This window comes from Rattus norvegicus, chromosome 2 (genome assembly GCF_021556685.1).
Source record: "Rattus norvegicus strain SHRSP/BbbUtx chromosome 2, alternate assembly SHRSP_T2T, whole genome shotgun sequence".
NCBI lineage: Eukaryota > Metazoa > Chordata > Mammalia > Rodentia > Muridae > Rattus > Rattus norvegicus.
Window position 1 is genome coordinate 206,490,355 of NC_141535.1, and position 17,724 is coordinate 206,508,078.

At 42.6% G+C, this 17,724-nt stretch overlaps 1 protein-coding gene across 15 annotated transcripts in view; it reads right to left on the minus strand.

The window, feature by feature from the left end:
* Nucleotides 1-17,724, minus strand: part of Cdc14a (cell division cycle 14A) — a 166,642-nt gene that overhangs the window by 91,482 nt on the left and 57,436 nt on the right. For all 15 annotated transcript variants that reach the window (XM_087624813.1, XM_087624815.1, NM_001134856.1 and 12 more), the window contains 1 exon segment: nt 14,529-14,608. In XM_087624813.1, the coding sequence (XP_087480939.1) occupies nt 14,529-14,608 (80 nt within the window).

A 17,724-nucleotide genomic window follows, 5' to 3' on the forward strand; every position in this document is an offset into this window, starting at 1 on the left:
AGGCCGTCACACTTCCATGTCAGCCTGTGTGAACAGGAAGGCCTGACCAAACTTCAACAGGGGCTCTGCTGACTTTGTCCATGTTGTTTGTAAGTGACACCTGAATTCACACATCCAAACCAAACAGTTCCCTCTCCAGCTACCTTGAAACGGCCTGAGATTCGAGCTGAAATACTAGTTTATAGGAATACACATGCCTTTGCACACAACGGTCTCTTTAGAGTAAGAATTCATCATCTTTACAAACACCACCTCCTCCTTCCCACCCCCAAACCCACCCCACCCCGACACCCAGTGATCTGATGTCAACAGACCCATTATGTATTAAACTATAGTTCAATACATAAGAATGCATAAGAAAGGGCTGGAGAGATGGCTCAGTGGTTAAGAGCACTGATTGTTCTTCCAGAGGTCATGAGTTCAAATCCCAGCAACCACATGATGGCTCACAACCATCTGTAACGAGATCTGATGCCCTCTTCTGGTATGTCTGAAGACAGTGACAGTGTACTTGTCATATATAAAATGAATAAATAAAATCTTTAAAAAAAAGAATGCATAAGAAAAAATACATAAAATTAACAAAAAGGGAAGTCAGTTGAATTTAAAGAAAGTTAACCAAAATATAAAGACAGAAATTGTAATACCTTGATGTGTGCTTTTTAATTGGTGAGGGCGTGTGGCCCTATGAGTGTGCTTGCTGGCATGCATAAGCTCCCTGGGCCACACCCACCAAAGTCACATTCGTTAACTGCTTTAATTTCCAAGAAGGTGTAAATATAGATAATATCTTAAGCTAATAGTGTGATAGTAAGGTGCCTGGGATTTCTACTACGACAGCCACATTGCTGAGTCTACTCTGGCGAAGTTCCGACATTTGTCCTTGAATCGAATCTCAGAAACTGGAAGGTTGGATGAAAATAAAAGCACAAAGTTCTTCTCATCCAGATTCACTGACTCTGGATTCTCTTGGTAAATCCAGGTTTCAAGTTACTGCTGTAACTGCTTCAAATGTGAAAATACTAAGCAAAACTAATTTTGAGGACTGGAGAAGGAGACAGCTCGGGGGCAAAAGTGCTGGCCTTGTACATTTGAGGATGTGAGCTGGATTCCTAGAATCCACGTTAGTTTGCTTTGTTAGTTTGGTTGGTTGTTTTGCTTTGTTTTATTTTAAGCCCAGCACTAGAGAGGGTAGGGGACAGAAGAGCTGGGATCCTTAGGGCTTGCTAACCAGCTGCTCTAGCCTCCTTTGCAAGTGAGAGTCCCTGTCTCAAAAAAAGTGCCAGGCAGTGGTGGCACATGCCTTTAATCCCAGAGTCAGGTAGAGCTCTGTGAGTTCAAGACCAGCCTGATCTACAGAATGAGTTTCAGGACAGCCAGAGTTAACAGAGAAACCCTGTTTCTAAAAAATAAAAAATTAAAAAAAAATTTTAAATGGATGATACCTGAGGAAGGATACCCAAGAACTACTTTGTATTTAAAGGAGGAGGAAACATAATTCCGAGACTTGGAGACAAGTCTATCTGTACCCCTAGATGCTTTTGACCTAGTACATAAACATAAGGTACTCCCGACTTAGGATGTCTGAATGTCTGCAAAGAACGTTGAGATTTTGTACTTTCACAGCCCCACCACGAATGACTAATGAGCAGGCTATGGTGATGGGGTGGTCAAATCTGCAGAACTGTGGAGGAGATAACATGCCAAGGAACTGACTCTCATGAGATCTGAAAGTTTACTGAAGAAGTTGAAAGACTTTACTCCACAGGAGCAGTGCTACCTCCCATCAAAGAAACCAGCCCTCCTTGAGAATCAACAGCAGCACCTTAGAGTAGGGAAACAGTGAGAGCTGTTTGTAAAGGAACACAACACACATCCCTGAAAGCCACCAGGATACCCGCCCAGCACGACCTGCAGACTCTCGGAAGAGCCCGTCAGGAAGATTTTTAATCTCTGTTATAAAACAAAAAGAACTTTGGAAGTTTGGGGAAACACCGGGCTCTCTTTTAAAAGTCCCTTCCTATTCTGAATGCACGGCTCAAGGCTTCTGGTTCTCTTCTTTTCCATATCACTCTCCTTCCCAATAGAAATTCAACATTTTTAGGACTCTGTGATCTTCTTAAAAAGAGCCAGTCACCCAAAACTTGTTTGCCTCCATATGGTCTGTCAGCTACCACACTGTCTTTGATTCTCCCTTAAAAATAAGACATCACTGAAGACTTGCCCTTCTCCATCTTTCTGATGGTTTTTAGCGTAAGCATAGTGTTGTACGAACCACTGCCAATCAGTCCAGAACATTCTTACAACATGCAAAGGAAACCTATCCGCCAGCAGTTGCTCCTCTCCCTCCTGCTCCACCAGCCCCTGGTCAGCCACTCCTGAGCCCAGTGTGTCTGGATTCCTTACTTAACCCTAGATCCTCGCAACACTCTGCAAGCATCATCCCACCAACCAAAGCTCGCCCACGTCGTTGAATGCTCTCTTCTCTCGATGCCTGGAGTTTCGTTTTACTTCTCTACCATTATTCCCCAACCCCCTTGCAAAGAAATCATCCTTTACAGTCTCCAAAGGGAAACCTCAGCAAGCACAAGTTCGAGCCCCGCCCTTGTCACTCAGACCCTCTGCCTAGACTTTAATGAGCATCAGTATTGCCTGGGTGGCTCATTAAGAAAAAGATATATAGGTCACATTGTGTTTCTAAACCAGGATGTTGAAGACAGAGCCTGAGGCCCTGCGTTGCTAAAGCTCTCCACTGGTGCCCATTTGGTTGGTAGGAGGAGACACCATACCCAGCCGTATCATCTACATAAATTACTTCTGCCCAGCAGCTCCCAAATCTATCTCTTTAGAACATCTTAGAACTTGAAATAGTACAGTAGCCAGGCGTGGTGGCATATGCCTGTGTAATCCCAGTACCTGGGAAGCTGAGGCAGAGGGTTTTCTATGAGTTTGAGGCCAGCTTAGACTAAGCAGCAAGATCTTGTCTCAAAACACAAAAGCAAAAACAAACAAAAAAAAAAACCAGCAACAACAAAACAACAGGCCCCCGCACCCCAAAAATATGTTTTGAAATAGTATAACTAGCCACCTTTCCATTTAGGTGCCTCAAGTTCATTGTGTGAGAAAGAAATCTCTTGGGCTCAGGGTGTAGCACTGTAGGTAGAATGCTTGCCTAGAATACTCAAGGCCCTCCACTGGGTGCCAAGCACTTGAGAAAGCTGGGCCTGGTGGGAGGCACCTGCAATCACACTGGAAGCAGGGGAATCAAAAAGTCAAAGTTACCATTAGCTACACAGCCAGTTCAAAGACTGCTTCAGCTTGACCCCAAGCTGGGGTAGAGGGGTGGTGGGGCTAAATCTTTCCCTACCAAAATCAGTAGCAACCATTATAGTCTGTCGGCGTCATAGGTGAAAAATACAACTCCCAGCATCCCTCAAGCTCCTCCCACTTGCGTCGTTTCCCCTCTTAGGGTCTCTGGAAAGCATTCTACTCCCAATTCTAGTGATATGTTTCCTAGTCAGTCTTAAAAGTTTTTTCACTGAAACTGGGTTGTTTGGTTGTTGTTGTTGGTGGTGGTGGTTTTTGTTTTTTTTTTAAAGCACATCTCTTCACTGACTTCCAATTGTCCTCAAGATAAAATTGAAATCCTCAACAGGACCACAGCTCTGGAATGAATGGCCTCACCTACCTTCCGCTCCCTGCCTCCTGGTCTACTCACTATGCCTAGGGCACAATGGCCTTCCCTCAGCAGCTCACATCTAGCTATCTGCCCCGGACCTCTGTCTTAGTTGGTACGTGTATCTCTTTCTTACCTCTTCTTAGGGTGTCTCCAGAACCCTTATGATGTCATCATGGCTCTCAGAGATCTCTAACCCTACCTTGGTCTCCAGACTCCCACCCTTTGCACTAGACTCATGCACAATTTAAAATTCCGTTCTGGTATGTTTGTTTTGGTTCTTGGCTATTGTCTCCATTATAGTATTGGGTCTATGACATCTATTGTTCATCTACGTCACCTTAGCACCTGGTACAAAATGGATAAGTAGATATCTGTAATTACATGCTTAAATAAAGAGCCTTGACATTCATCAAGAAAATTATCGATAATATTTTAGGATTCCTTTTGTTAACTCAAGTAGGTTAATGACATCTTTCTCAATAACAGGAACTAATTTCAAATTCTTCCTGCCTGTTTATGGTCATTGCCTCTGTCCTTTCTACCAATGAGTGTTGACTGACAGAGCTAAAGGTGGCAATGCTCCGGGTACGTCCCTCTTCCTACGTCACATGTACTAACCAGGTGCACTTTAGACAAACAAAAAGGACATTTGAGGAGCTCAGTCACAGTAACAATATGTAAAACCACTTTAACTCTTGCAGTTATAGGCCCCAACCTTTGGCTTAACTCTTGTAGGAAGAACTGCCTGGATGGATGAAGTTTAGATGATGCTCGAGCATTTGGTTTGCTTCATCATTCATTTGTTCCTGCATGCATTCATTCATTCTTATTCATATCCATTGAACCAAATATTTCCTGAGGGAGATAATTGTGGTATTTTCCTACTTACCTCAGAGAGAAAGAGGAAATGCACGTGCGCGCGCGCGCGCGCGCGCGCGCGCACACACACACACACACACACACACACACACACACACACACACACACACACACCTTGCTATCCAGGAAAACTACAGCCCTAAGTCTTATCTGTCATGATCATTTGACCACATCATACATTACTCTGCAAAACTAGTGAGCACACAGCCACTCTATATTGAGGGGATAACACGCTAAACACCGAAAGCATCTAACTGACCATTTCTGCTGAAGACAAACGGTGTCTGTAGCCTTCGATAAAGAAGACTAATGTTACAGCCAGCCATGGTGTGCAGACATCCAAACACAAAGTTAGCTCAGCCTTGTGTTGAGCATCATCCAAACGTCATCCTCCCAGGCAATTCCTCCTACAAGTGACTTCTGGTTTAACAGTCACCTGGGCCACACAGCCATTGGGCAGTTGTCAAAGCCTGGGTTGATCTTGAGAGCATCAATATAGATTCGTTAAACAGAAAAACAGATGAATGAAATCTGAAAACTATGAACAACTGAGACTGCTTTAATTTGGGGTTTTCTCTTCCTTTCTTTGTTTTGTTTTGTTTGTTTTTTATTCTCTTTATATTTAGTTTGCAGGAAAGTAGAAAAATATATATTTAGGAAACTAGGATCACTATCTACAATTAATTAAGTAAATGAAAGGGCCTGGTTTTTCTCAGGTCCTAGACATGTCTTACATAAGCTCATAGGAATTGATTGCAAAATATTCAGAAATCTTGAGCACCTAGCTCACTTGAGAATAAATGCACTCACACAAGCACCCGCAAGCACTCTGTCAAGCTTGTCTTCTGGCACACCACTTCTCGTGACCTAAGAATTTAAGAAGCCACTCAGAGTGACACAACCGTGTAAAGGTTAATAGGGCGAGATGCTAATTCCTAAGAAAACATGTCTGCTGATAAAGTTGTGCCAAGTGAAAAACGGAGACAAGGCATGACTCTACGATGTCAGTACTCCATTCAAGAACGAATAAATAAATTAATTAATTAATTAATTAATCTGGTGATGGTGCCTTTAATTCCAGAACTCAGAAGGCAGAGTCAGGTGGATCTCTATGAGCTCAAGGCCAGCCTGGTCTAAAAGAGGATAGCTAGGGTCACATAAAGAAACCCTGTTGGGGGGGGGGGGTGTTTAAAAAAAAAAAACCTGACACTGAACAGAGTAACAAATACTAACAAAAGACTCTCATCTACACGTGCTTTGAGCCCATGATTCTCTGCAAAGGCTCTAGATAATAAGTAGTTAGGAAACATTTGAAGAGCAGCATATTGGAAACTCTCAAAGGTCATCTAAGACCTTCTCTAAGCACAACTAAACTCAATCACCACAAAGCCAGGAGCTTCCTAAAAATAAAGTATGTCCGCTGTCCGCTCACCCAGAGAAGGGTGCAGTGCTGTACAGTTATACTGCACGTGTTGTTGAGCAAATGAAGGGATGAATAAACGATGGACACCAGGAGTTCATCCAAAAAATTATACCCTTCTAGTTGCTGGGAACCACTAATCTTTCAAAGCTATATATATAATAATACATTATTTTTCACAACAGCATAATATACCCTCTATCACTACTCTCCTATAAAAACATAAGTGACAGTCACAAAACTGAAGCAAACATATTAGTATATTTTATAACTATGTTTAAAAATAACCAAATTATTTTTAATAATGTATTTTGTTTAATTAAATATATGTTATCATTTCAGGACCTATCCAATATAGTTATACTGTTCCTTCTTTTTAAAAATGTACTTTTATATGGTATGTTCATGTGTGTGCACCATGCATCTCTTACATGGGTGTATACATGTGTCATGGTGCACACATGTCAGAGGACAACTTTCAGGAGTTGGTTCTCTCCTGTCATCATGTGGGTCCCTGGGGATCTGACTTAATTCGTCAGGTTTAGCTGTAAGTGCCTTTGCCCAGTGAGCCACCTCCCTGGTCCACCCTTTTCAATTCAATTGTAATCTATCTCAGCTTGGACTTGACCAGGTTCAAGTGCTCAAGAACACACACAGAACAGGACAGCCCTACACTTAAGAACTAGAAGCCATTGTATCTGTATCGTATGGTCCTATATTACATGATACTGTATATGATCCCTGAGAACTAGAGACTTTGCATCTCTATTGTATGATCTTGTCCTAGGTTCCCTAAAAACTACATATTTTTGGATCTATATGATATGATCCTATATAGTCCCTGAGAACGAGACACTATTGTGTCTATGTTGTATGATTCTACACTGTACGATCCCATATATATAGTCCCTGAGAGCGAGACACTACTACGTCTATCTTACATGATATTATATCTGAGAACGTTCAACCTGTGAACAAATTGGTTGCATATGTCTAGGAGTTGCAGGGAAAGACAGAGTGTATTGCTTGCATCCGAGCAGCTGAAAACAAGACCACCAAGGTGAGAACGATTTTGTGGAGAGAACACAGCTGCCCCTGAAAGAGCAAAACAGAATGACCTTGTCGGGGCAGGATCCAAAGCCGCTTACAACCTGTGCGGAAGCCAAAGGTGAAACAGGCTCCTACTTTACAGACTCAACATCCGACTTCATACAAATCATTTAGCTTATCTAAATAAGCAGAAATAGGTGAAAAATTGGTTTCATTCATGGCTTAAAAGGTCACAGAAAATCAACAAGACAGAACCTGTATAGAACCAGCTATAACACCAGGAACAGTCACAGAGCTCTGGTCTGCACTTCTTATCAATCTTTGACTGACACCCACTTAAACAATACAATTTTTCATGCAGATGTGCATGTGTGTGTCTTATGTGTACATGTGTGTACATATGTGTAAAGGCCAGATATAAACATCGAGTGTCGGGATGGAGAGATGGCTCAGCGGTTAAGAGCACCCGACTACTCTTCCAGAGGTCCTGAATTCAATTCCCAGCAACCACATGAGGGCTCACAACCATCTGTAAAGAGATCCGATGCCCTCTTCTGGTGTATCTGAAGACAGCTACAGTGTACTTATATATAATAAATGAATAAATCTAAAAAAATAAATAAATAAATAAATAAATAAATAAATAAATAAATAAATAAACAAACAAACATCAAGTGTCTTTCATTATTGGTCTCTAACTTATCTTTACTCCTAACTTGTCTTTATTTTTATGTGTGGGAATACTTTGCCTGCATGTAAGGACATGCATCACATGCATACTGGTGCCCTAAGGGGTTAGAAGAGGGCTTTCAAGTCCCCTGGAACTGGAATCCTAGATGGCTATGAGCTGCCATGAGGGTGCTGGTAACCTAAACCTGGGTCCTCTGTGAGAGCAACAAATGCTAAGGGCTGAGCCATCTCTCCATCCACCTTCCACTTATTTTTTGAGGCAGTATCTCTCTCTAAACCTAGAGCAAGCTCTGGGATCTGCCCATCTCCACCCTCCATGCCCAAACCCACAGTTTTGGGGTTGCAGACACACACATGGTTATAGGGATCACACCTCAGAGCCTCCTTCCTGAACAATAAATTCTTTACTCACTAAGCCATCTCATCGACCCACAATCTTCCCTTTAAAACAGAAATAATCCAGATTGTCATAAAGGTTAAATGGTTGCAGTCTTCTTCCCACCTAGCTGAGGCTGCTACTAGACACAGGAGGAATGCAAAGGTTAGGGACTAGCCCTACTGCTGAAAGTTTGGTTCCAGTAATGGGAAAATGGGAAGCCATAAACATAGGAACAGTGGGGGAAAGTAGTCTGAACCAACTTTCACAACACATATTGTAATTATTTTGATGGTTTGAAAGGAAGGAGGGAGAGAGAGAGGGAGGGAGGGAGGGAGGGAGAGAGAGAGATCACCTCCTTTGAATTTAAGGGATCATGAAGACCCTAAAGGTTGTTTCTAGTCCCAGATTCTGTAAATTGTGTTTAAAAAGAAAAACCTGTTACATTCTATTTTTCATAGCTCTCCAAGCTCCGTAAAATATAGCATAGCTGTTCAGAACAGACTGAAGCCAGAAGTTGTCAGAGCTCACTGGATTCCTCTCCAACACTAAGCACCAAAATCAAGGATTTATGAAACATCCACACAGCCCTTGCACTGACCCTAAACACTACCAAAGAGCAGCGAGACAGTGGAGAATGAGAAGGACATTTTAGCCAAGTGTAGTGGCACATGCCTTTAATCTCAGCACCCTAGAGGCACAGGCAAGAGGATCAATCTCCGTAAATTTGGGGCCAGCAACTTCCAGGATTGCCAGGACTAAATTGTCTCAAAAACAGACATCAGACAGACAGACAGACAGACAAGAAGAACATCATGAAACAGTATGAAACTCATTTTTGTTCCCAGATTTTAAAAACTCAAGAGGAAAAATATGTGTGTGTGTGTGTGTGTGTGTGTGTGTGTGTGTGTGTGTGTGACCCTCTGAAGTACAGAGTTAAAATACAAAACAAACTTTAACAAAAATCATAATGCCATATTTGAGCTAGCACATAGCTGGTATGTTTTAATCATCATGCCTGACATATGTTTGCTTTGCTTCAGAAGAAGGTAACCTTGTGCCAAGTTCTAAGTGGTTGACCCTTCTGAGCCATTGTTAAAAGAACTGCAGGTTCTGACATGCCCGAAGATCTCAACTAATTGCTTTTGAGATTTCCCATTAAGGCTCAGCCTCTTAGCTCAGCAACCAAGTCATCACTAAGGGTCATCCTCCAAACACAGCAAACGCCTCCCTTAACACAAACACTAGGAGTCTATTTGCAAAGTCAGTGTTGCTAAAGGACTGTCGGTGGGAGGTTTGTGTGTCCTAGTGAGGAAGACTGACCTCAGGCTGTTCAGAGAGAAAGCTTGGTTCTTCTTGTTCACATTATATTAAAAAAAAAATGTCAGTGAGCCAACTTATTTCAAAGACTCTCGGGAAACAGCACAGAAACAGTTACAGAAACCATAGCAAAGTATTCCGATCCCAAGGTGTGGGTCAGGAAACCTGCCTTAGAGTGTTCTGGAAGAGTAGTTCTGCTGCCTGTTCATCAGGACTGACTCTGAACTCCAGACAATTGCAGGTTAAACAGGTTGCTTCGTTTGTGTCGACATGGATCAAATCTTCTAAATAGGAATATGCTTTACAAATCCCCACGAGAGTGGTTCTAAACCTGGGTCATTTCACTCAGGCAGCATTTCACATTATCACCTGAGAGAAAAGCTCTCTAAGCGGCCACAAGTTCACACGTTAGGGTCACATGGAGTATTTCATACCCAGATTTCAGCCCGGGTCAACTGCATCAGAACTTCTGGTAGTGGAACCTGAGTGTCTGTGGCTTCTTAAAAACTTCTGAGGTGCACAGACAAGTTGGAGAAACATGGAGAAACTTTGGGAAACACTGACCTATAGCTAAAGATTCGAGCCTCTTCTGCAAGCTGGGGGCAAGAGGCAGGGCAGAAGCAGCGTGGCATACAAGACGCATTTCTGGACCTAGCCAGGAAAGAACTCACAAAGACAAAACAACACAGCAACCACGAGAACCAGGCTGTTCAACTTCTACCCCCACCCCACCTCCTCATCTAGTCAACCTTTTCATGTCACGCTTCCTGGATATGGCTTTAAAACTATAGTCCTGAGAGATTTTACCCCACCCTTAATTTTTTATACCATAGGGGGAAAAATAGACTTTGGCACATTTAGGAATCATCACCAACAAACAAAAAACAACAAAACTCATCAAGCTGCTTTTTAAGACGGCTCAGTCAGCAACGTGCTTGCCTTACAGTTATGGAGAGTTTGAGCATCAGAACCCACAGAACAAAAAATGTCAGGCACAGTGCTATATACTTGTTTGGGATTGGGGTTGGGGGGAGGTTGATTTCTGTTGTGGTGGTGGTGGTGGTGGTGGTGGTGGTGGTGGTGGTGGTGGTGGTGGTGGTGGTAGTGGTGGTGGGATGGTTTGCATGAGATTTTAAGGATTTATTTTCGATTTATGATCTTCCTTTTGTTATTGAAAAGAGAAATTTTACACTATTTATTATGATTATTGCTTCTCCTCCCACAAGATGCTCTTGTAATCACAGTAGAGAGACAGAGCCATGTGGATTCCTGGGACTCAGCAGCTAGCATGTTTATCCTGCTTGATGAGTTTGAGGTCAGTGAGAGACCCCGCCTCAAAGAAATGGTGAAGAGAAATGATGGATCCGATGAACAGCATCTCCACTTGTGAGCACGTACACACTTATGAACACACACACACACACATGCGAGTGTGCAAATCGCAAAGGAAAGTATGCGATATAGTCAATACTTCATGTTTTGTGAAACCTGAAGCTTTCACAATTGCTATTTCATCTAAAAGTGCAGATATGGAAAACACTAACATTGCCTAACCACAAAACTGATTCACTAGGGGCAGAGGTCTTGTGGGACTTTAGACAAGAAGCAAATAATCTGACTTTATAAAATGTTTGACCAACACCGTAGACTCAGCTTGGGGCGCTCTGAAAAGGAGAGACTGCAATAACAACTCATCTGGGCTTGCCAAGTCAAACTCGGCTGGCTCTACCCCCAGAACTGTAATTCCCTTGTTTCCACAAAGGCCAGCTGCCAAGCCGGTCCTGAGGATAGTCGGACCCAAACAACTGAAATATCTTTTCCCTCTAGTTTTCAGCCACCACCACTCTTGATAAACACATTGGCCACTCTTAGTTCAAGTGAAAGAACAATTTTTGAGACAAATACCTTAATATTCTGGAGAGCACCCTAAGACTGACTCCCAAACAGAAAAGCAACATTTCTGAAGAGCCGGGGCACATCAGAGATGAGCAGCGGTCACAGAAGTTGAATACACTTGAGTCCATCAAGAATTAGGTAGTAATGATACACAAGTCTTCCTCCTTAATGTGTCTCATTTTCAGTGACTCTGTGTGGGTCTGCACATTGTGTGTTCTCCTGCTTGAGTGTGTTTGTATGTTATCCCTATAAGTGCACATAAGGGTGCGTGCAGAGTTCGTTCCCACAAGCTGTCCATCTCGATTAGCTGAAAGAGCCTCTCTCACTGGGCTAGGGTTAACCGATTAGGCTAAGCTGGCTAGGATGTACCTCCCTAGTGGTAGGATTACAAGTGCACGCCACAACAGTTGGCTTTTGCATGTGAGTTTTGGGGACCAAACTCCATTCCTTGTGCGTATACTGCAAGCACTTTGACAATTGAGCCCTTTAGGGGAGTGTCAACCAAGGTTCATAGAATGCTATAATTATAAAGTTTAACTATAACTTCAAATAGAAAAAGAAACAGATCATTTTATTTTAATAATGTTCTGGTACTAAATACTATGAGTGTCATATGATTTAGTACTCTGCCAAACATAGCATTTTTGAAAACCTGTGCCATATGAACTTAAAAGTACCCAAAAATCAACTTCTCCCGGTGTTCGTGGGCCCCAGTTTTCACCCTAAAATGAAACATTTCACCCTGACAGCCCTGATCCTATAGGGCTGTCTTAGATCTCACTTTCACTCCTCGATTCCAAAGTCAAATTTCTGTTTTCAGACCTCCCATATGAACTCTGATAAGCACTGGCACTCCTCCCTACCCCCATTCACTTACAGAAACTATACTGAGCTGCTCTATAGTTGGTCACAAATCCTGTCTTCAGATTCCTAAGACTCCTATGGTTTTTGGAATGGGGGAAAAGCCATACATTAATACATAGTCTTTCTCTAGGGACACAAATAGGAAAAAAACATGAATTTTCACTCTCAAGAGAAAAGTCATCCATGCAAACAAATCATTACCAGAAGTTTGCTTTCATGGTATGTATAGCATTGTGAGGCATAAAATATATTAAAGAATTGAAGGCAAAAGGCCTGCCAAGCTGATACAGAAAAAAGAAAAAGGAAAAAAATGGGGCTTCACAGAGTTGTCTGCTCTAGTAATTGTTGGCTAAATGAATAAATTTTGAGGAAGGCTGTTACTTAAATTAACAGTAACCATAAAACCCTTTTATCAGGAATAGTGAAATATACAGTTCATACGATTATGATGGTTTCAACGAGAAATGTCCCCCATAGTCTTAGGCATTTGAAATACTTAGCCCCGAGGTGGCGCTGTTTGGACAGCTCGAAGTGGTTAGCTGAAGGAAGTTCATCACTGGAGGGTGGGCGTTGATGGTTAAAAGCCACCTGCCATGCCTGTTTGGCAGTGTCTGCCAGAGCTTGAGGATTAGGATATGAGCCCTCTGACATTCTAGCTGCACTGCCTGTTGCCTCTGCCTCCATCTGCCACCATGAACTGCTATCCTTCTGGGACTGTCAGGCCAAATAAGCCCTTCCTTCTGTAAGTCATCTTCATGGAGATGTTTTATCACAGCAGTAGAAAATAACTAATACGTTTGGGGACTCAGACATTTCAAAGAAGCGCACAGACAAACATGGCCGCCCACCTTAAAAAAGCAATCAAAATAGGCTGTTGTAGAAAACTGTAAGCAATAAAAAATTAAATGGGTAACTGGGAAGGGAAGGGAGATGAGAAGAAATACTGTTCTAGCAGAGGGCCCAAGTTTAATTCCAAACATCCAGGTCAAATGGCTCACAACCATCTATAACTCCAGCTCCCAGGGAATCCAATGCCCCGGGCCTACACTGGCACTCACATGCACCTACCCACACACAGACATATAATTTTTAAAAAGAAATATTTAAATGGACAGCTGCTAACATAGCAATGACTGGGAAAAAATGTCTAGATAATGAAGACAAACGTATAGCATAAAACAAAAGGAGTAACAAGCCTTGTGAATGCTATAACCCAGCTTGTAATGAAGCCAGGGTCTTAATGGGTACCCAGAATTAGTGCTGGAAGGTCTGTGATAACCCTCCATGGCCTCAGGCATTCTGTAATTATGGGTGCTGGGTGGCTTCTTTAGCTCAACTCCAGTACAGCACTCCTCTCACCATCATCCGCCATTTCCTGTGCTTTTTCTGTGTAATGAGGCGAGACTCAGAGATACAGTTTACTGTCAACATAGCTTTCTGAGTTATGAGAAAAGCACAACCCCGATTCCAGTCAAGGCCAGAATTCTAGTAAGACACAAGGGCTTAAACCAGGGAACAAACACCCCTGCATTTCTAAATATTCCTTCTCGTATAATGAGTACCTTTCAACAGATGACTGTAATTTATTGACTGTAATGATGTCTAGCAACAAGGCAATAAAGTTCTCTAGAGTATTTTTAAGTTTCTTAAAATGAACCTGAAACAATGTGAACAGAAAAGCCACAACGGAAAGGGTAGAAAATGACCTACAGGGCTAACAATAAGAGAGCGGGTAAATGGACTCTCACACATTACCCAGCAATGGGGCAGACTGAGGAAGCTTCCCATTCCCAACTCACACGCACACAAGATTCTTTCCCAATGCTGAAATGAGAGAGAATATTCCTGAAGATAGATGTAATGGACAGAGGATCTTAGGACCAACACAAATCACAGCTGTGGTCCTGGGCAGTAGTGCTGGGTCTATCTGTAGCACTATCAGGCATTCAGAGCTCACCCAGTGCTCATGGAGTGAAAGAATGGCTGGGTAAACCCATGATAAAATTACTGGAATCTAAGTAGCTCATAAATCAGACACTCTGATCTTTTAGTACATTGCCAAAGTAGAGAAAAGATTCAAGGGTAGAGGGAAATGCCTAGAAAGAAAAGACCATTTTTTTCTTCCTGGTCCACACAAAATAATAATAATAATAATAATAATAATAATAATAATAATAATAATAACAACAACAACAACAACAACAACTATCTTGAGAACTTAGAGGAGGGAAAGGATTCTCAGTTCATATTGGATAGCATCATGGTCTCAGTGTCAGACAGTTAACAAGACTCCTTACCCCAACTCTAAGGAGCAGTCAAGCCAAGTATAGCCCAAGACCCAGCAGCAGCTGTACCTGAATGGAAGATAAGGAGGGTTTGAGCCAGACAGGAGAGCTCTGTACGCTTCTTCTGGTGTCTTCTTTAAGTAGATGACCTGTGGCAGACAAACAATGAATAACATTTAGAAAACCATACCAAACTGACCTACTCACTAAACCTGCATGTGTCTTCAGCTTGGAGTCACAGTCATGGGAGACCCCTGCTGTTTCATGCGCTTCAGATGTTTATTTTGGTTGTTTCGCCCTTTGGTTTGGGTGTGTTTTTGAGGCCGGGTTTTGATCTGTAGCTCTGTGGCCTGGAACTCACTATACAGAGCAAGCCAGGCTCCAACTCACTATGGCCCTCCTGGTCCTACATCCCGAGGGCTAAGATTACACCTCCACACCTGGCCTGCTGCTCTTTAGACAGCAACCAAGCTGTCAACATCTGGTTCACCTTGAAGCTGAGCCACCATCTTAGGCTTCCAGATAAATGGATGTTTACAGATGGGGGCAGGACCTGAAAGAAGCCACTGAACAACAAGGGGTGACAATTGTACCTCTGTCATTTGTCTTTGCACCAAAGACCAACAGAAGCTTCCTTGCCCTTCATTGAAAAATGGCCAAGAATTAACTCAGGGCCTGGTAACACACTCAGAGCTCACAGTGAGCCTTCTTCCCATGGACTTCAATTGGCATCTCTGTTCTGAGAGGAGCTGGTGTGGCTCACTAAAGGCTAGGTGAAATCATAATGAAGCTTATAAAAGTGAATGCTAGTAAAAAACACTATAAAACACAGTAGTCCCAGCTCTTGATGTCAGAGACATATTGATAAACTACTAATATACAAACCAATAAAAAGGAATGTTAAAGCCATCAATAATTTCCATAGGAATACATTGTCTAGATAGCACAAATGTATTCTGTAGTCAGTACTGGGTACCACCCTTAACAGAATTTATGTCATTGTAGCACAATGACAATAATTGATAGTTGGGGGCAGATCTCCTAGTGACTTTGGGATAGAAAGAGGCATGGGAAGAACAAGGCAAAGGTGGGACAGAGCTTGTGTTCAGTGTGGATGGGCAGCAGGGAGCAGGGTGTGAGGCAAAGTGAGAGGTCAGAACAAAACAAGGGCTGTGTGCTAAAAGATGCGAAATTCCTCAAAACCTCTCTAGCTAGAATTAATGGCATTATTTTCCCCACATGTCTCAACATCAAGATCCTATACACTCCATTACAGGACAGGCAAACAGTCCCTGATTTCCTAAGTAGGGTTTCCCTTCTTCCCCTCAAAGCACCTTTGAACTCTAAGTCATTCCATGGGAAATATATAGCATGTATTCACTTGCTAACAATTTCAAAACTAGTAGCCCACAAGAGTTAATAGACCAAAAAGGTAGCTGGGGAGATAGCTCAGTCGTTAAAGTGCCTGCTTCCCAAGAATGAGGACCCAAGTTCAAGCCCTGGAACCCATCGTAAATAAACAGACAGACAGACAGACAGACAGACAGCCGGCAGATCTCATGTTTGTAATCCCAGTACTGAGGAGGCAGAGATATGCAGAACAGCACCTGAAGTATGACACTCGAGGTATGCATGTATACATACATACACACACATGCATGTGCATCCCACACACAAGTACACTTAGCCTCAGGAGCAAATTCCCATGTCCCAGTGACAAATAGAGAGAAGGTCTGACAAAGCACACACCAACCACCCAAAGTAATCGAGTCTGACGTACACGCAGCATGGAAGATGAGTAGTTTTCAAAGGGACTGCCACAGATGGGAGGCGCTGATGCTACACGTGAAGTGAGCTACACGTGAAGTGACTCTGGTTGCAGCTCAACTCGTTTTAAAAATCGTTTTAAAAATCGATTTAAGCCAATCCTAGCTTTAAGGGCTCTTTTCAGGCACCAGTGCTACAAAGTAACTTTACTGTCCCCCGATGGGTGGGCTCTGTAACAGAGCTGGGGGAAAGGCACTGTTTTCTCAAACTCAAGGCTTTGGAAATTGTGTATGGCTGCTACCAGGGAAAGAAGCTGAAAGAAGCTGGGAGAAAGCTTCTTGTGTTTAGATTAGATAATTAAGGCTTTTACAACCTCCTTTGAAAAGTAAAAATACATTTCCCCCCTAAGGAGCAATTACACTAATTCCCTTTAATCTTGAGGTGAGGGTGCTGCAGGAGGCAGTCACCCCAGCCCACATAAATAACCTCTTCAGGCTGGTTACTCCAGGGGGCTCCCCTCCCATCCCACCTGCACGACTGAGCACACACGCGTGTTCCCACATGGTAAGATGAGAGCCGTTGTTTTTATTTTTATCCTAGTACTAAATTATTAATGGGTGCAGAGTGAAACCCAACAGAGGCCGTCTAAGTTCCAGGAAGATTCACGGAACATGTTACAGGTTGACCTTTTACGGTCTGGACCCGAGTACTGGGAAGATACTCTTCTCGGACAAGAATTCATTGTTGAATGACACACTCATGCGTCCCTCGTTTCAATATAAAGGAAATATGAATGCTGTATGTGTTCCCTATCCCAGATCTCAGATGAAGAGGGGTGAGGGGAAGGAGTGGGAGACGGAGAGACAGAGCTCAGAGGCCTGATTGAAGTCAGGAAGGAAACTAACATTTATGAGCTGTGAGGCCAATGCACCCAAAGCCCCAAAACGTATAGATTGTTCCAGACTGCCGCTGTTCCTCTGTGGCCAACTTAGCATTTGAACACAGACCCTCCCTCCAAACAATCTGAGGGAAAGCACTTCCTTTTACCCAGTTCCTACAACAGTCACGTGTGGTTTTCCTAAATTACAAGACTTCAAACTGTTAAGAGCAGAGGTTTGTGAGGAACCAAGTGATGCAGAACTGGAGAAAAGGAAACATCCTACTCTACTCTGATTTTTCACAGGTGTGAACAAAATGATTTTAAATAGGAAGTAACTAAATCAGTTATGAAATGTTTAATAGGTATTTCCCCCAAAAAAAGTCCATATTGAGTCCCAAAATTGTACTAGACAAGTCTAATATTCCCTAAAAATATCTTCTGAAACTAATTTCAAAGCACCTACCAGATATTCTGACTTATCTACTTGGCTTCTTAAAGGGAGTGTGTGTGTGTGTGTGTGTGTGTGTGTGTGTGTGTGTGTGTGTGTGTATACGTATGTGTGTATGCATGTGTATGTATGTATGTGTGTATGTGTGTGTGTACATGCAAATGTACTTT